The sequence below is a fragment of the Euprymna scolopes genome, chromosome 25 (genome assembly GCF_053919585.1).
Source record: "Euprymna scolopes isolate OS-2025 chromosome 25, ASM5391958v1, whole genome shotgun sequence".
Lineage (NCBI taxonomy): Eukaryota > Metazoa > Mollusca > Cephalopoda > Sepiida > Sepiolidae > Euprymna > Euprymna scolopes.
In genome coordinates, this window is record NC_136506.1 from 32,159,167 (window position 1) to 32,180,649 (window position 21,483).

At 31.2% G+C, this 21,483-nt stretch overlaps 1 protein-coding gene across 1 annotated transcript in view; it reads right to left on the minus strand.

Moving 5' to 3' along the window:
• LOC145247313 (uncharacterized) overlaps positions 1–21,483 on the minus strand; it is a 558,870-nt gene that overhangs the window by 477,443 nt on the left and 59,944 nt on the right. Inside the window, exons 28-35 of the mRNA XM_080108949.1 lie at positions 19,933–19,971; positions 16,776–17,210; positions 11,742–11,783; positions 10,682–10,753; positions 7,458–7,478; positions 6,724–7,158; positions 3,703–3,744; positions 2,552–2,986 (exon numbers count right to left, since the gene is read on the minus strand). Of these exons, the coding sequence (XP_079965075.1) occupies positions 2,552–2,986; positions 3,703–3,744; positions 6,724–7,158; positions 7,458–7,478; positions 10,682–10,753; positions 11,742–11,783; positions 16,776–17,210; positions 19,933–19,971 (1,521 nt within the window). The remainder of the gene's footprint in view (positions 1–2,551; positions 2,987–3,702; positions 3,745–6,723; positions 7,159–7,457; positions 7,479–10,681; positions 10,754–11,741; positions 11,784–16,775; positions 17,211–19,932; positions 19,972–21,483) is intronic.

Consider the following 21,483-nt stretch of genomic DNA (forward strand, 5'->3'; position numbering starts at 1 on the left):
TCGATGGAAATCAGCGACTTAGAATATCTGTTATATGTTTTGCTAAAAGAAAAGGGTAAATACAATGAAACCAAAAGCACATTAACGAAAATTGAAAATGTTGAAACCATTTGTTTTTCATTTTCTTTATTCAGCCCGTGGAGGAGAAATCCTTCTATACTGAGGCAATTATAACTTTGTTTCAATCCAGTGACCCTCTTCTTGTGAACGGAGTTCACTTTTTACAGAAAAAAAAATGGCAATCAGAAATAACATTGAGAAAAATAATATTTTTTCTCTCTGCAAAAATAAGAGAAAACCTTATTAAATAAGGTGTGTCTTCGAATGTCTTCAGTATGCATATGTAAATAAAACATATGGTGCTAATGCTAGAATTATAGAATAGAAATCCCATAATCATGAAATGTATTCAGAGATGTAATATTTTATTCTCTTATAAAGAATGCAACTCAAGAGTTTTGTTTAGTCGTAATATTTAATAGTTGTATTTATTAGAATGATTCTGTTAAGGAAATATATAGTTTAAAATAAGTTTTAAAAGGCAAACCTCCAACATTAAGCTGAAAAGTTGAAGTCCTCAAATGTGTTTATTTAAAATGAGTGCAAACACGAAACATATATTTATCATGCAGACAGAATTACAAAATAGAAATCCCAGAATCATGGAATATACCGTTGCAATAACAGTCTGTCGCCTATCAAAATGAATGGCCCGTGTTTATAGGTGATGTACTAGACATCTTATAGGGAGAGAAAATGGTTGTTATCCACTATTTAGAAGACATTTTCGGGAGAGGTAGAAATCTTGGAATAAAAGTAATAATTTTTCTAATAATTGAAAATGTAGAAATATTTTTTGTGAAAAATGCTGTATGAAGTGGTATTGGCGTTGAGAGGGAAAATGTGCATAGGGAGTGTTTATTTTTCTATAACCACTGAAAATAGAGAGAAAAATCAAAATAATTTTATTATATATATATATATTACAGTAGAGGAAGATTAGTCGTTCCTACAAAAATACTGCACTTTTTATTTCATTTTGTTTCCTGAAAATTCATTCTGTTAAAATCAGATAATTGAAAATTATCTTTAACATAAAATTAGATAACTTATATAATTTTCTTTTTAATTCAGCTTGAACATTTAACATATGTAGTGTTATATAGTTGTAACCAATATTATCATTCATATGTATTATATCTGTGTATCTATATAAACAATGAAAAATAATATTAAATCTATCTCCATCGATTTTAATTCTTTTTTTTTACTTCTGAGAATAATTAATTATCTACATATTGTGTAAGTAATTTTATAATGTTTGTTATACCTAAAATATTCTAAAATATATAAAATTTCAGCACTAATCTAAACTGGCCAGATTGAAATTTGCATAATAATTAGTGGAATAAATAAATAAGATAATGTAATATGAAGAAATAAAAAGAATATTCTTATTAAAAATTGCCCATGTTCCTATTTTTAGGCGAAAATACTTATTCTAAGTATATCAAGACTCAAATGCTCAAAATTAAAGTAATTTTACTTTGACCTTTTCATGCATATTGTTGTTCCTTAATAACAAATAGAAACATTCTCATAAATTTTGATTTAACAATTATCTTTGGGTTTTTTGTGTGTCTTTTAGTCAAATTCATTGAATAGTATGTTTTGCATTCACTATTAGTTGTTATGGGTTTTCTCTGCAGTCAGCTCAATTTGGAGGCGTTTCGAGAATAAATTATTTATAACTGATAATTATGCAGGAAAAAGTTAAGAACTACAACTACATATTTAGGAACCATTTTTTTTTACTTGATAAGACTGCGCAAAGCAGCTTGCAGAAAATGTAATCAACTATTCAACTAAACGTAATTATAGATATTTTCTTATTTAAGTAACATATTAATAACGAGTTTTACTGATGATTCTTTAATATCATTTTAATTTACATTTTCCGAATTTAAAAAGTAAAAATAAAGTTTAAATCACAAAGAGATGGGAAAATGTTCATGTAAGCTTCTATTTAAACATTTAAGTTAAACAAGGAGTGATCATCTTTACATTTTGAGCTTTGTAAATCATTATTTGACACAGTCTACATTGTAAAAATCTTCTTTGCTAGAATAAGTATTTTTTGGAAAAAAAACTAATGTTAATTATATATTTTAGTGTAGAAAATACGCCACAAAGATAAAGAAAACATTGTTAGTCAGAACAAAATACCCTTCTAACATTGCTATTTAGGTCTAACTTAAAAACTCAAACAGATTTAATTTTATGTATTATATTAAAATATATTGATTTTTTATTTAGTGAGATTGTGCGAGAAATTTAAAAAAAAAATACGAGTAATTATTGGGAAATAATTATACTTATTTTTTCTTCATCTAAGTAATATATTAATAATATAGGACATGATTATTAAATAAACGATAGCTGAGCTGTTCGTTTTTACAATAAATCATCACATAATAGGAAAAAGACTTATATCTGGAATTGGCAAAACATGAATAAAACACTAAGTGTGAAGAATATAAATTGTTCTTACTTGGCAAATGGAAACATGCTTCAATACTAAGCCATATTTTATAATTTGGATTCTGATCATCTTCTTTTTCTTCCAAAATAATCTTGATTGCAGTCACTTTGTCAAATGTGGTTGAGATAAATGGTCCACTGATCTTTGTGGCATCAGGAAGTTGCTGGAAATAATTTAACCCAGGACGTTTTGCAAGAATTGTGACTTTCTTAGCATTACCGGTCACAGCAACTTTGATTAGCTCAACACCTTTGGGGTCATCAGTCAGTTTCACTGTGATGGAAGGTTTTTGGCCAGTAGGTTCAGTCGGTGCTGGTACACTCCATCCTAGTCCATCAGGTCGGATATCACTTATGGCAGAATCAGGTGTGTCTGGTGTTCCACGAAGGAAATTATCAAGGATGAGACTTTTGTCATCCATACCATTAGTAGACTCACAGCGAACTGAAATTTGAAGGAAAAAAATAGTTATCTTCAAATTATAAATGAATTTAAAATTTTTAGAGTACACACGCGCACGCGTGCGTCTTGGCTGCACAAAATTTAAAGTAGTAAAGTAAAAGTTGAATTATTGTATTATTTAATGTGCAATGAAGAAATCTAGTATTAAATTATGAAATCCCAAACTATTGAAATTAGCTAACAATATATGAATCAAAAATAAAATATTCAGTCTCAAGCAACGGCAGATTTGATATAAGTAAACCAATACATGGATAAAATACAAAATCTGCATCCGGTTTACATTATGAGTGATTCTAAAATAAAGCCGTATTTTGGGTACAATTTACAAAAGAAAACCTTTTAAAAAAGGATTAAAAAAAATCGAATTTATTTCGTATAAAAGGAGAACAAATGACAAGCATAAAAAAAAATTCAAGATTTATTTATTAATACATATTATTGATTAAACTCTCGTCAGAAAATTAAAAAGATATTTTTCCTTTGTGTATTTGGACATTTTATCTCTCATCTGATTTTCACATTCTATTAAACAATAATGTAAATGTATCTAACAAAATAATTGTTTAAAAAAATATTTCAAAATTTATGCAGAGAGTTATTTGATTAGCCCCCCCCCCATCTCCCAAAGTTAAATAAATTTTGATATTTTGTTTTTGGACAATAATTAAAATATCCCAAAATATAAATCCACTCACCTGGTGTGGTAGTTGTCTTTGTAAACGTTGTTGTTGGAAATGCTGAAAAAATACATAGTTAATATAGCAACGTTATCAACATTATTGGAAAATTGTTTAAAACATTATTATGTACTAGCATTTCAGCCCGACGTTGCCCGGGTGTTTGGATGTGTCTGTTGAAAAAAAAAAAGTGGAAGAAGGAAGGCAGGCTCGAACCCGTACCACGAAGGAGGAGAAGAACGGAAAAAAAACCTGACGTCTTTGCTGTTACGACCACCGCCAAACCGGAAGTGAATAAAGCTAAACAATCGAAAGGAGAGGATAATTTTCAAAAATATCGGCGAAAAAACGCCCCCCCCCCTGTAGAAAAATGCCCAGTTGAAGATGAAGATATTAATGTTTTTAGCCATTTTTTTTCAGTATTTGTCGTCTGAAGGTCAAACTTCAAAACGATACTAATCTTGTGAAAATCCGTCGCCTCTGTCGAAAGTTTTAGGCAGACATGCAAACATACATACATTTATATATTGGTAACTAAAAATTTTCCACCCAAACCGATTAAAAAGCTTGCCCTATCTCTGAATACCCTTTATGTAAAATTTCAAATGTTTAGACCAGAAATTGTCTGAGTAATTTGGTAGAAACCGCAGAGGTCAATGTTTTTTTAACTTTGACCCTATTATGACCCCTTAAAATTTATTGTTTTGGCCTCAAATCAAGTTATTAAGTTAGATCCATGTCCAAGAAACCTATATCTAAAATTTCAAGTGTTTAGACTCCAAATTGTCGGAGGAGTTTGGTAAAGTTCTCAAAGGTCAAATCGTTGAACTTTGACCCCTTAACAGCCAAATCTCTGTCCGAAAACCAATCACATAGATTTTCCCAAATCTCAGTACACTGTATATCAAATTTCGAGTCTGTAGACTAAAAATTGACAGAGTTATTGCATAGGGAAATGTACACAGACAGACAGCTAGACAGACAGACAGACACATAGACACGTTCACTTTTATAAATATACTAGCATGGGTGCACACACAGACACACAGATACACAGACAAATACACAGACGCGTTCACTTTTATAGATATATAGATAGATTAGTCGTTGTAACACAAATACCGCATGTATTTTCTTCTGTTTATGAAAATTAATTCTATGATAAAGTTTTAATTAGGTAATTGATATAATTTTCTTTTTATTACAACTGTATCAATCATGGAAGATTTAATGTATGGTATAGTATTATAAAGCTCTAACCAATATTATAATTCTTGTTTCGTATATCTGTGTATATGTAAGCAAATCATGAAAAATAACATTAAATCTATTTTCAGCGTTTGAGTTTTTTTTTTTTTTTTTTTTTTTACTTCTGAGAAAAATTAAATCTGTATTATTTACGTATGGGACATATTTTGTTTAAAGTCACGTGCAGTATCATACGTTAGATTGAGCTGTAGTTTAGCTTCATACACGTGCACTCCTGGATTTATAACTGCATGTGATTTAGGATGTGTTTGTACAGAATTGAAATCAATATGCATCAATGGAGTTTAACGCCAAAAGTATGATCCAAATCAGTTCCAGTTTTAATTGAGTCTTAATAGGATGCGTTATTCTGTTTTTTTTTATCATTTTGCTACAAGCAGCCTAGTAGAATGTAACTACAGGATGTAGCAATAGTTTATCAACAAGTCAGTCTACCAAACAATTTCCATTATGTTTTAGTGTCCCCTTCAATAAAAGTTGATAACTATTTAATAGTGTATATGTTTATGTTATTTATGGAAGAGGGTGTTCCTTTGCTTGTTCAAGTCATATGCGATCAGACACATATAACACTACTAAGTTATATTCTTCATCTTGACTTTCTTCCTCACAAATCATCTAATCACATATCAAAACAAAGAATATCTACATATTTTTTCAACTAATTTTTATAATAATTTCTCTTATACCTAAAATATTCTAAAAATATATAAAATTTCAGCATTAAGGTGACTGGCCAGGTTGAAAGTTGGACAATAGTAAGTGTAATAAACAAATAAACTTATTATGAAGATATAATGTTTCTGAATGTTTTAGATGAGCACTGATAATATGTATTATTCTGTATAATATGCATTAGTTTGACTGTGAGAATAACACCTTAGATGAATCCAAATAATATGTATTATCAATCCTCATCTAAAATATTCAGAAACATTATATCAAATTGGTATGGACCTGAATTAATGCAGAAACGGAAATGACTTGACACTCTTTTTATTTCATAAATACATCATATATTTGGAATGCTAAAAACTATTGTTTGTTGGAAAAAGAACAAAAAGATTCTTTTCACTATTCACTAATAAGAACTATTGCCAAGATACACCTGATGAAAGTCAGAGCTTACATTGTTCAAAATGTTGCAAAAATAACGCCAAAAATGGGAACATTAATCCATACAATCCAAATAATATTATGTACGAAGAAAATGATAATATGAAAAAAAAAAAAATGTATAAATCGCAAAAATATGGCAAAAATTCTGAAGTAAGGGCGATGGCTTGTTTTTTTAACTTTAAAGTTAAACTAGGCTTAATCTCCTTTACATTTAGAACTTTCTAGGTCATTATTTGACATTGTCTACATTGAAATAATTTTCCATGCTGGAATAAATATTTTTAGAAAGAAACAGGCGTGAATTACACTTTTTAATTTAAAGAACATGCTACAAGGATTAAAAAAGAGAAATTCCTGGTCAGGATCAAATATCTTTTCATGAAATACATTGCTATTTAGGTCGAACTAGGAAAGTCTGACAAACTTAATTTTAAATATTAGATTAAAATATATCCATTTTATACTAGGTAATGTTGTGCAAGGCAATTTACAAAAACACTAGCTATTATTAGACTGGACATAATTATAACTATGTTTTATCTAAGCAATATATTAATAATGTACAACATTTTACAACAAGTTTGACAATATCAGAAATATATTTATACGTAAAACTAGTAAAAAATGAAAAAAAATATGAATTGTTCTTACTTAGCAAAGGGAAACATGCTTCAACATCCAGCCATATTTTGTAGTTTGGATTCTGATCATATTCTTTTTCTTCCAAAATCACCTTGATTGCAGTCACTTTGTTAAATGTGGTTGAGATATAAGGTCCAGTGATTTTAGTAGCATCAGTATTTCCTACAAAATCTTCTGATCCTGGTAATTGTACAAGAATTGTGAATTTCTTGGCATTACCGTTTACATCAACCTTTATCAGCTCTACTCCTTCAGGGTCATCAGTCAGTTTAACTGTGATGCTAGGTTTCTGGTCAGTAGTTGTTGTCGGCGCACGTACAACCCATCCAGGTCCATCAGGTCTTACATTACTTATGGGAGAGGTTGGTGTGTCTGGTGTTCCACTAAGGAAGCCATCAGGAATGAGTCGTTTATCGTTCATTCCTTTAGTAGATTCACAACGAACTGTAATTTGGAAAAGAAAACAACAAAATAATAAAGTAACGATAAGAAGCTTATTCAACAGTTATGTAGAAAAAAAATCATGATCATATAATCTCATCCATGTTTTTTCAATGTTGGTAAAATATTACATGACAAAAAAAGATGTATTTGTCTAAATATTACTCGGACAATTTATACCTTTGCAAATTACATTCCCTAAATAATTTGAAAATAATTCTTACATTGGATGCTGTGAATGATATTCATTCTTATTACATTAATATGTGAATCCTTAAATTATCAATTAATTAGTTTCTCACCTGATGTTGTTGAAGTGCGTCCTGGTGTTGTGGTGATTTCAGGCATCAAATTTAAATAGAAGAAATGAAAGAAAAATTTTGTTAGATATTGAATTTATTTGAAAGATTTTTGCATATCATATCATAGAAAAAAGCTTTTAATTTGGAGGTGGAAGTGGAGAAGTAAATACTTTATTTAACATGTAAGTTTAAAAAAGCAGTTGACAATGTTGATATCTTTTATGGGGTGCGCGTCACGGATAATTGTTGAAAAATTGCAAAATGGAAATAAATTCTTATTATTAATAATAGTACGAAGATTTAACAACCCTTACTCCAGTAACATTGCAAAATATGCTGTTTGTGATAAAAAACCAAAGGAATTAAATATACCAAAATGACTCCAAAATGAACTCAACTTATTTTTAAACATATGAATAAATAAAAATAAAACGATTTGAAAGTGAAAGAAAATGGGATTTTTTTTTTCTATTTTACTATCTATTACCTACATATATACGGATTCACTGTACTATATTGTACTTACTTTTAATTACCATTTACCATATTATCCTATTATTCATTCTCATTTCATATCTAAATGTCATTAAACCATTTTTTCTATATTTGCATTTTGTATAATTCTGGTCTTTCTCGCCTTCTGATGAGAAGCAGTTAGCTTCGAAAAGCCATGGCCTAAAGAGGTTGTTCCCCTTAACTTTTCCTTATTGTTCTGATGATATAATAAAGTTACATATAACTTTTATTCCTCATCTTTCATTTAATATTATTGTTTGCTCCTCTTAATAGTGTTAATTTTTCTTATCTTGATGAGCTTTGCTTTGTTAAATATTTACTCTTTAATAACATAATTATATATATATATATATATATATATATATATATATATAAGTTTTTTTATAATAAAGTTTTATAATAGCTTGATAGTGCTGTGATAAATATATTTTGATATACTGAAAACCATATCACAAGTTAGTGAAAAAAAAAAGTTTTTATTTGCATACAAATGTACCAACGTACCTTAGTTATATATATAATATTCTAAATGCATAAAGCACTTTTCTTATTCTAATGGACTGAACACAGTCGACAACAACCTGAAACCTCTCTTTTGATTGGCTAGTACACTGAAATGTAGGGGAGAGTGGCACTCCTTTTCCTGGATTGCTAGATTTACCTTAGATTCTCACCTTGTGATGATGAGTGTTTAATAAGAATATATCAAGTACCATTTCTGAGTGCGATTTGAACAAAGATTGAACCCTGTTCATTCAAGTCATTAGTGAATGTTCTAATATGCCAAAAAGTAACTATCTATGAAAGCATATTTTTCTTTCTGAACATAAAAATACTAATTAAAAATATAAGTATGTGATAGTCAAGTATTTTCATATGGCATGATGCTAAAATGTAACAATAGAAATAAAAATAAAAAATTGAATGACTATTATCTACCTACCTAGCAGTATGAAAGCCATTTTAATTTATGAATTAAAAAAATGGAGCGATTTCATAACATAATAATGCCTACTGACTTTTCCAATGAAAGTAAACAACAAATATATGTAAAAATATGAAAGACAATTTCAGTCAGATATGACGTGTAATCGATTAAATAAATTTGAATAGTACAATTTCATTTACGAAAAAACATTGAAAAATAAGTAATTCTCTAGCAATGTACAAGGTGGCCCACTTAAAAGTAGCCCAATCTATTTAATCTTTCTCCAATAATTATTTTTTTTAGATTAAGTGGCCCGCTTAAAATCTTTCTTTTAACGACCAACTAACACCAAAAGACAAAATGCAGTTCTTTTTCCAACAAGATGGCGCTACATGCCACACGTCTCACAGATCACTGACACGAGTTCATGACATGTTTATGGAAGAGAGAACAATAAGCAAAGGGTTATGGCCACTATGTTCTCCGGACTTGTCATCATGTGATTTTTATCTTTGGGGCACTTTAAAGCAAAAGGTTTATGCAAATAATCCTCATAATCTAGACCAACAAAAGGAGAACATTACCAATGCTATCAGGAGAATCACCAGAAGAGATCTACAGGCAATATCTGCAAACGTTGTTAAACATACCCAGAAATGCATAGATGTCAGCAAGGAGCACCAGCATCTTGTATAACACTACAGGTAATTTAAACAATAAAAGAATCTTCCTTCTCTCTACTACATTTTCTGGGTTACTTTTAAATGAGCCACACTGTAGAATCGAATAAGTTGATCTGATGACGATAATCTGACTACTTTTCCTTATATGCTACAAGAGAAAAAAGGAGAATATATATATATGTGTGTGTGTGTGTGTGTGTGTGTGTGGAGAAGTTTAAAAAGGTTATAGCAATGCAGAGAACCGGCAGTTTAAGTGATGTGATGTTTGAAATGGAGAAACGAAAGAAGGTCTTGTTTTTTTTGTTTTTTTTTTTAACTTCGTGTATCTAACTATTTTCCAAAAACGTTCACAAATACAAATTAGTAAATGGACTGACTGTTTGAGATAACCGCGATGGTGGAAGTCTTTAATATTTCGAAAATATCTATTTTTAAATAAAGCATATCAAAGAATGTCATTAAAAAAACGACGCTCTTTGTTCCTTTCTATGCATATATATGCACACACACACACACACACACACACACACACACACACACACTATTATATATGCATACACACACACACATATATATATACAAAAACACACATTATATATATATATATATATATATATATATATATAAATATATATATATTAATAAATAAAATTGATAAAGATACAAAGCTTTTACTATCTTGACAGGTTTGTTTGCTTAAAGATTATTTGTTTGTTTAATTTTGAATTCTCATCTTTTATATATATATATATACATATATATATATATATATATATATATATATATATATATATATATATATATATTGATTGATTGAAAGGTTATGAGGGTTATATATTATGAAGAACAGATTTTTATTGTGAGGAAAATCCAGTTCCTTCAAAATAGGCACTCTGGACTGGCACTAAAATAAAAACTGCTTTAGCATAGATGGATTATTTTCACTGACAGAGAACAGAAAAGATTAAGTTTAGTATCAGAACAGATACTATACTTTGCCCAGGAGTAAGTGTCATTTCTCTACATTAGCGAATGACTCTAAAGTGACATAACTCTATATATTAAGTAGATTTTTATTATTGAGTATTATATTTTACCTGTGGTAACCACTGGTGTTGATGTTATTGTTGGTGTTCCGGTTGAAGTGGATCCGGTGGTTGGTCCTGATGCTACAAGGAAAACAGATTACATATTAGAATAGTTTTAAAAGAAAAGCCTATGTTAATATGTTATGAATTCTTGTATTTATATTCTTTTATAATATTTGTATATTTTTTATTAGTCAGATATTAAAATTCTTCCATATTGGCCCATTTTTAAAACGCTTATTATAACATCTACCCCATTTCTTTCAAACAGTTCTTTCTCATTACTTATGAAAATGTATATGGTACTATTGGATGAAGTTTCCTGTTTCCGCAGTACAGATTCTATTTATCACATTGTAGCTATTCTGACAGTTACTAACATTACTGGTAATAATGGTTTCCAATGACACACACGCCACAAAACTCATATATTTCAACCTCATAGCTCTGTGTAGTTTCAGGTCATATGCAACACTGGTTCAGTTTAACCCATATAATGCATATTCAAATGTACTGTGATGTACATATAATACATATATATAATGTACATATGTACTGTGATGTACATATAATACATATATATATAATGTACATATGTACTGTGATATACATATAATACACATATATAATGTACACATGTACTGTGATGGTCATATAATACATATATATATATAATGTACATATGTACTGTGATATACATATAATACACATATATAATGTACACATGTGCTGCGATGTACATATAATACATATATATATAATGTACATATGTACTGTGATGTACATATAATACATATATATATATCATGTACATATGTGCTGTGATGTACATATAATACATATATATATAATGTACATATAATTCATATATATATAATGTACATATGTACTGTGATGTAAGTATAAACTTAGTGACTTTCACCAGATTTTCTTACCTTTGTATTGATCTAAAATCATTTACGTTTTACTCTGATTTTCTTCTTTTTATAAAATAAAGTTATTTTTTTTTTAAACAGAATAATTATTTTGGTAAATGAATAAAAAATAAATGAATTTAAAATCCACTTACCTGCTGTGGTAGTTTTCTTTGTAAATGTTGTCATTGGAGATGCTGGAAATGAATATATAATGGCAATAGCAACATTACTGGAGAAATTATTAAAAACATCATTACTTATTAGTCATTATATCTGAGGATATTTAAAATTCTGTTTTTGCTTTCAGTAACGTTTGGTAATTTGGATTAATATATGAAACATTTTAAAAATATGTACAATTTCATCATTTGGGGAGTAAATTGGACAATAAATAGTTGGATAAATAAATAAGATAACTCTCTGAATTAAAATTTTATCTGAAAATAATTTTGTTCGACATTGATTGTATCATATCTATTGACGAAACTGCTTATTTCAGGCACATCAGGGCTTAGATTCTCATGATGAAGGCAGTCCACTTTTAAGAGTGACAACAATGTATTTAGTAACCATTTTATTGCTTGTAAAGATTTTGCATTTTATTATTTACTAGCAGTTTGGCCCGACTTTGCTCGGGCCCTATGTACTGTTCATAACTTACCCTATGTGTGAATACCCTTTATTTCAAATGTTTAGACCAGAAATTTCCTAGTACTTTGGTAGAGACCGCAAAGGTCATTTTTTAAAACTTGATTCCAATTTTGACCCCTTAACATTTATTGTTTTGGTCTCAAATCAAAATAAAAAGTTTGATCCATGTCCAAATTATCTACATCTAAAATTTTAAGTGTTTAGACCCAAAACTGGCAGAGGAGTTTTGTAGAATCTGCAAAGGTCAACTCTTTCAACTTTGACCTTTTGGCAGTGACATTTTTGCCCCAAAACTGATTAAAATGCTTGCCGCATGTTTGAATTGTAAAATTTCAAATGTTTAGACCAAAAATTATCTGAATAGTTTACTAGAGACCACAAAGGTAAAATCTTTCGAACTTTGACCCCTTGACAGCTCAGATTTTCGGCCCAAACCGATTAAAAAGTTTGCCCTATCTCTGAATACCCCTTTTTAAAGGTTAAATCGTTGAACTTTGACCCTTTGACAGCCAAGTTTCTGGCCAAAAACCGATTAAAAAGATTTCCCAAATCTCAATACCCCTTATGCCAAATCTCGAGTCTTTAGATTGAAAATTGACACTTTGTTAAGGAAATGTACACACATACACACACACAAAGACAATTTAACTTTTGCAGATATATAGATTAGTCAAATTCTACACATCATTTCTTTTTTTTGGCGATTTTTATAAAGTAATTCCTAAATAAAATTATTTTAATGTAAACTGTATCAATCATGTAACAACTGGGTTGGTTGTTATTTGGATTTTTCCAATATTATAATTCGTAGTTATTATATGCTTGTATATAAAACTAATGTGGTGTTCGAGGTGTACTGAAGGCAGAAAAATCGCATTGAGCATCTGACTTGTGAAAGCAGGCAGCAGTTCGATCGTCAGCCGGCAAGAGATTCTGGAAGATATCCTAAAGGGTTTTATGCTCATGTGCAGCGAAATCACAAACTTAACAACGAAATTGTGACCTTGAAGAGCCCTGATGGAGAAGCAGTTGATCAGCCAGGCCAACAAGCATCACTTTTCACCAATGCATTTGCACAGATATTCAAGGAACATAATGGCCAAGAGTCACTGAATCTGGTCCTGGTAATCCAACATATGCTGCCTGTTGTTTGCTACCATGATGAGATTGAGAAAGTATTGTTAGCCTTAGATGTGAACGAAGGTCATGGACTAGATAACATCCATCCAATTCTCTGTGCTGTTGCATCTGAACTAACCATCTCTTTTTCAAGAGTATTCAACATGACGCTAGCTACAGGAGTTGTTCCTGATGATAGGAGAATGGTTACGATATGCCTAATTTTCAAAAAAGGCAGCAAAGAAGATCCATTCAACTATAGACCAGTGAGTCTCACCTCTGTAACCTGCAAAATCATAGAGATACTGCTAAAACGAGCAATAATGACTCATCTCATGTCAACTTCAGTAATTTTAATCTCCCAGCATGGTTTTATGCCAAAAACGCTCCTGTCTTACGAATTTTCTGGTGATGGAAGAGTGGGTGATGAGAATAATGGACAAGGGTGACATGGCGGACATAGTCTTTTAGACTTTGCCCAGGCGTTTGACTCTTGTAAACTACCGTCTGCTCGTGCAAAAACTCTTTGCATATAGTTTAAAGTAATCAGTCATTCACTAGATTCAAGCATTTATGGTGGGCCGTACATACTGAGTCCAGATGAACAGCAACCTGTTTCCAAAGGTGAGCGCAAGCAGTGGAGTTCCACAAGGGTCAATACTTGGACCAATCCTTTTTCTCCTATTCATCAACGACATGCCGAATACCATTGGTAATAATGTGCTGCTGTTTGCTGATGCTGTCAAACTGGTGGTCTGCCACAAGCAGATTGGTCTTCTTCAGTCGAGTCTTCACATGTGGAAGTGGTCAACCACATAGGATCTTGACCTCAACCAGAAAACTCTCTGGCAGATGTCGAGACCAAAGACCTTGGGATGCTTGTTGACTCCACCTACAAGCCTTTGTGTCACTGCATTCAGTCTGCCAATAAGGCAAGATGTACCATTTTTCTCATCAAGCACTCCTTCACTAACCTCATTTTGGAGATCTTCCTCCCTATGTATCTATCTCTTTCATCTGACCTGTGTTAGAGTATGGTATCTAGGCATCATCTCCATATCTGGTTCATAACATTCAGCATCTGGAGCGAATGCAGAGGCTGGTGACCGATGTGGTGTGAGGTTTGCATGACCTTTCTTAAGAGACCCTCTGTGATGGCTGATTCTTTTTTTCACTGGAGCATCGAAGACTGAGGGGCGACCTAATTAAGGCCTATAACCTTCTTCATGGCCATTACAACCTCCTTCATGGTTTTTTCTTCACCCCGGCACCTGAACATGGACTGAGAGGACACAAACCGAAGCTGTTACATTGGAGATTTCCGCTAAACCAACGAAAAGCCGAATTTTCCATCTGCATATCAGGTCCCTGGAATAGACTGCTGCTTGAGGTTGTCACAACACCAACAACGGATCAGTTTAAGACGAAGTTGGACAAGTGCTGGTCAACTGTATCTAAATCTGCAGTGTTCCACCCCCCACTCTTTGTTCGCTTTCCTTTTCTTTTTTTTTCTTCCCGTGCCCTTCTTAACGGCAATGAAATGTTTAATGTTTTAACCTATGTTAAATAAATTGAACTGAATTAAATTGAATATATAAACATAAACCATTAAAAATAGCAACATTATATCTGAAAAAAGTATAAAATCTACAACTTTTGTAAATAATTTTTGGATAATTTTTAGAATACTTAGAATTTCAGCACTTAGGGATAATTAGTTAAATTGAAATTTGAATAATATTAGGATGAGAAGAAAGTTCTTGCAATATTTTAAATTTGGATTTCAAATGATGTATTTTCGAATAAATTTTTGTTATAATACCTTTACTTTATATATCATTTTAAAGAGCATTTTCTGCTCTATCTAATCATTTAAATTACAATCGTTTAAAAAAAATTATGTTTTCTTTTCATGACATTAAATACAATGTGCAAAAAAGCAAATTTGCACAATTTTCTTATTTCAATTCAAGCTAGGCCAAAAAGCTGCTGAAACACCTTGCGATATCAACAAAGCATTTTGTCCAGGAACCACTACAGAACGCACAGCACAATGGTAGTTTAAGAAATTTCGTGGTGACGACGAGAGTCTTGAAGATGAGTGTAGTCGTCAACCATCAAATGTTGACACCTATCAATTAAGAGCCATAGTTGAAGCTAATCCACGCACAACTGTTTTAGAACTTGCTTTTGAATTAGACGTAACATATACAAGGATTTCCAACCAATTTAGATAAATTGGAAAAACAAGAAAACTTGATAAATGGCTGCCTTATGAACTGAACAGCAACCAAAAGAAATGCTGTTATGAAATGTCATCTTCCCTTCTTTTACGCAACAAGAACAACCAGTTTCTTGACTGGGTTGTGACTTTAAAAGTGGGTTTATTATGACAACTGACGATGTTCAGCTCAGTGGTTAGATGCTGACGAAGCTCCACGACACTTCCCAAAGCCAGGGTTGCAGCAAAAATAGGTTATGTTGACTGTTCGGTGGTCTGTGACCAATCTCAACTATTATAGTTTTTTTTTAATGCAGGTGAAACCATTATGGCGGAGAAGTACTGTCAACAAATGGATGAAATGCATCAGAAACTTCGACAACAACACCCAGCATTAGTCAATTGAAAAAGCTTAATTTTCCTCCATGACAATGCCTGACCACATGTTGCTAAACTCACTTTGCAGAAGTTGAATGAATTGGGCTACTGCTTAATCTACCATACTCTCCAGACCTCTTACCTATCGATTGCCACTTTTTCAAACATCTTGACAACTTTCTGCATGCGAAATGCTTCAAAAACCTAAGCGATATCAAAAACGTTTTTCAGCGACTTTATCATCACCAGAACGCAACATTTTTACATTACTGGCATAAATACACTCGTTTTGCGTTGGCAAATGTGTGTTGATTCTGATGGTGCTTATTTTGATCAATAGATTTTTGTTTGAGCCGAGATATGTTCATATGAATTTAAAAGTTAAAAACCACAAGAACTTCCTTGTGAACCTGATAGTAAATTGATGAAAAAAGTAACTTTAGTATAAAATTAAAAAAAAAAAAATTCTTACTGAAAATGTTTTGTTGCTCTATCTATAGATAAAATTGCTCCTTTGATGCGCATAAAGCCCAAATATTCACAATAAAGGTAATTCCATGTTCTATTAATAATTATTTATTATTAATGATACTTATGTTTAGGGACTACCACAGTGTACTTAGTAATTATTTTCCACTTGGCTTGCAGGAAATGCTAGCAACTATCAATATGGATATAATTATAGGTATTTCCTTTACTAAGCCATAGATTTATAATGTACAAAATAGTAAATGAAATATACTTTTTTTCTTTAAAAGAAGTCTTCATATAATATATTATTAAAATTCTTTGTCTTATGAATATAAAATATCCTTACTTGGCAAATGGAAACATGCTTCAACATACACCCATACTTTGTAGTTTGGATTCTGATCATCTTCTTTTTCTTCCAAAATCACCTTGATTGCAGTCACTTTGTCAAATGTAGTTGAGATGAATGGTCCAGTGATTTTATTGGCACCAGGAAGTTGTTCGAAATTTTCAGATCCTGGACGTTTTACAAGGATTGTGACTTTCTTAGCATTACCGCTCACATCAACCTTGATCAGCTCTACCCCTTCAGGCTTATCGGTCAGTTTAACTGTAATGCTTGGTTTGGAGTCTGTGGGTATAGCTGGTGCTGGTACAATCCACCCAAGACTACCAGGTCTGACATCAGTTACAGGAGAGTTTGGTGTGTTTGGTGTTCCACTAATGTACTCATCAGGAATGAGACTTTTATCAGTCATACCCTGAGTAGACTCACATCGAACTGAAATTTGCACAAAAATTAAGTATTGAATAATTAAAATTTCAATAACCAACTGTAAATGAAAATAAAATATAGTCAGTAAATAAATCAAAATAAATCCATGATCATATACAAGGTGTTCGAGATACATTTGGCAGATTTTAAAACAAAAAATTATTTTGATGAATAATTGATGTATTTTCAAAATATCAAGTGACCCTCTTAGAGGACCTTGTGCCAAATACAGTTCCATTGAAGAAGCTTCCTGGAGCCACCACCATGTTGCTTTCACAGTGTCATTTGAGAGATGACTAAACATCATTTTGATCCTGACAATCAGCAGTCTTTAATTGTTTGAGATGGTACTTAGGGTTGAAAACAGGTGAGTTGCGGGACTAATGTTTGAACTGGTTAGGTCATGGAAGTCCTCATACAGCCACTTCTGAGTTTTGGCAGACGTGTAATATGGAACTGAATTCTGTTACCACACATATGCCCTCCTGCCAGCCACTTTCATTCAGCACTTGACAATAGTGGACAGTAACAATATAGCCATCTAAATTGTGTCTGAGTCCAATTTTGAAGATGTGTGGTGGCATGGTATAGTCTTTATTGGAAACACACTCAAAGATCATCATTGCTTGAAGGAACTTGATCTTCATGACGTGTGAGACATTTTGTATACTAGTTATTTGTTGTTTTGTGTGCTTTGCAATTCATCCTGGTGGAAATTCTTCTCACTTGAGAAGAATCAACGTATTACCAGAATATCACTGGGTGTTTGACCTTGTTGAGAAGTTTTGTGACTTTAGTAATTTCTCTTGGTCCTTAATAGTGAGTAGTTGACTCTTTTATCTCATACACGAGGAGAAGCAAAGATTACCATTTAGTGCTTTCTTCATAGTCGCCAGTTTGATACTCATCACTCTTACCAAGATCCAAATTGCTATGCTAGGATATTACTGCAATTTTTAAAGCTTCTCAATGAATTTTATTGTGTGCATATAGTCAAAACACCTATGATATGAATCTTTATTGCTAGTCACTACTTTCACATCTTTGCGACAATTCTCCGGCTCATATCTCCTTCAACATATTCAAGATTCTTGAATTTCTTTAATACAGCATAAATCATGATGATTCAAGTAACAATATTCTCATGCCTTCCAATGTCTCCAGTTGTCAAAACCATTAATAGCACACAGAAACAACTATCCATTGCACTTTATCATTATTAAATACTTCAAATGTTTCTGAAATGAAAGAATATAAAAAACGATCAAATTTATCTCAAACACCAGTATATATATTTAAAAAGGTTTCTAAAGGTGCAAAATTAAATATAGATTGTAAAAATAAAGATAAAGTGATTTTCATCATATCGTTTTAATATGTACTGAAATCCAGTCTTCAATTATAAAATCCAAAATTATTAAAATTAGCTTACATAAGAAATTTTCAATCGTGACAACTTTTCAAATATATTCAGATAGATTCTTTCTTTCTATAAACAAGTCACTGCTTATCAAGGCCACTCGAGGTATAAAAGGTAATTTTGTTGGACAGATAGACCATGAGAAATCAAGGAGATTTGCAATGATTATTGTAACTGGTCAGAAATTGATTATTTAATAGGACAGCTCAACAAGAATTTGTTTATACTGGACTTGATAATGGCAATGTTCTTATCAACTAGGAAGAAGCCCCATGATACTGTGTTCCTCAGATAGGAAGTACTAGGAAAATAACTTGTTCATGGAAGTTCTACTTAATTGTAGGTACACAGAAGGAGGAAGGTAATTTATCAACAGTGGTTGTAGCTAGATAAGTTTTTGTTGCGGATATTTTAAAAATCCCTTATATGTAAAACTGAAAAGCATAAGAAATTTAGAAATATTTATTTAGTTAAAGATATACATAATGCAAAAACAAGGACTTATTTGGAGTTCAACTGACAATCATTTAATAACAAATAAAAATCAAGTTTCTATTCCATTTTAAAGGATTAGAATCCTTTACCAATATCACTCCAAAAATGGAAACGATGTCGCACCCTCTTTCTAATCATGGAGATCATCCAGTTCGGATGTGTAAAAACAAAGCTAATAAAAGCATTAAGTGAGCATCATGTGCTTTTATTTTAATTCCTCATTGTCCTAATATAATACAGAATAAGCAATTGGTATAATGAGAGATCTAGAACAGGAGACTTCGATTGCATTGCTACAGTGAAAGAATGGATAAGAGTTTTTGGGTTAGTAGATGTAGAACAATTAAGGTGGCAAGATCAGGTAGAAGGCCAGGAAAACATGGAGGGGTGATAAAGATGAACTTGAGAGAAAGAGGGATAAATAACCTCCTGATCAGAGATAGGTTAGTTTGGAAGTCAGTTTCTAAAAGCCACCCAGCACATGCCAACATGCAACATGGACGTTAAATCGAATATGAAAAAAATGCATAAACAATAATTCAAGGACAAATTAACACCAATACATAATTGTATATTAATGCCCTATCTGAAAACTTTTAAATGTTATTTTGAGCAATATTTTGAAACATTTTCGGCATAATCTTATATTAAACAATATTCTGAAGGCATTTTTTAACAAAATAATTATTTAAAAAAATACAAAATTATTTAATCTAAAATTGTGCAAAACTATATGAATAAATCATGAAATGCTTTATTTTGGAAATAGGAAAATAGTAAAACAAAACTATCATAAAATATAACTCCACTTACATTTTGTTGTTGTTTTTGTAAATGTTGTTGTTGACGATCCTGTAAATGAAGACAATTACATCAATATTATTTGAAAAAATGTTCAAAATGTCATGATTTATTAGTCATTCTAAGCTTCATGAGACAGCTTTATTTTTTCTTTTGCTGTTTCTATAAAATAATTGTGTAATTAACTAATTCGATATTTTGAATATCAAAAGGCAGTTTTTATATAACCTGCATCAATGAAAAGTTTGCTGTGTGCTGAGTGTTTTGTAGCTGTTTCCAATAATATAGTTATTATATGCTGGGTAAGCATAGTCTCGTTACTGGCTTCCTTTTACCTTCTTCTTAGAGAAAAAATTATACATAGGCTCATTGCTACTCTTATAGCAGACATATTAAATAGCCAGTTTCACTACGTCTCCCTGAAACATAAAGGGTTTATGTTCCTAGTAGGTTTTGTACGTCTTCCGATGGTTTCAGTTTAAGGATTACCTTCCTACGCTTCTCCCTCTCCTGTATTTCTTTCTCTTAGAGATCTACATTTATCTTGCTCAGAATCATCTTTATGCATTATTTCATCTTCATCCAAATTTTCTAACTCATTCTAATCGTTTTGTCATGCATTATTTTAACTTCTGACATTCCATTCTATAAAAATCCTTTCTAATAATTCAGTACGAGGAAGAATCGTACAGATTTTACTATTTTGATCTCCATATTCACCATGGTCCCCGGTTTTCATTATTAAATATAGTTGTATTGTGAACTTTTTGCATGATAAATTCTGTTGTTTCTGTATTTGATTCATTTTCTTTATATACTACTAGCATTTCAGCCCGGTGTTGCCCGGGTGTTTGGAGGTGTATGCTGAGCAAAAAAAAAAAAAAAAAGAGTAAATTTTTTTTTAATTTGACCCCTATTATGACCCCTTAAAATTTATAGTTTCGGGCTCAAATCACTTTATTAAATTAGATCCAGGTTCAAGGAACCTATATCTAAAATTTCAAGTGTCTAGACCCAAAATTGTCGGAGGAGTTTGGTAGAGTTCTTAAAGGTCAAATCGTTGAAATGTGACCCCTTAACAGCCAAATTTCTGACTGACACCCGTCACATCGATTTTCCCAAATCTCAGTACCCGGTATTTCAAATTTTGAGTATATAGACTAAAAATTGACAGAGTTATTGCGTAGGGAAATGTACACAGACAGACAGACAGACAGACAGACACGTTCACTTTTATAGATATATATATATATATATATATATATATATATATATATATATATATATATATATGTTTTTTCATTTGTTGAGTAGTAAATTCTTAACCTAACTCTAGTTTTCCTTCCAATTAAAACTGATGAAATTTCTAGTTTTTCAGCATGAGATATTGTGTAGTAGCTTAAAGGCAAAAAAAAATCTTTATTTTTTCGACTCCTGTGGAAATCATTGTCTAGGTATAGTATTTGTGTATTTATTTTTGTGATTATTTAAATTCCTATTAATTATGATCGCCAATTTATTTTTCAGATTACTCTTTAGTGTATTTTTTTAAACTTGTTTTTT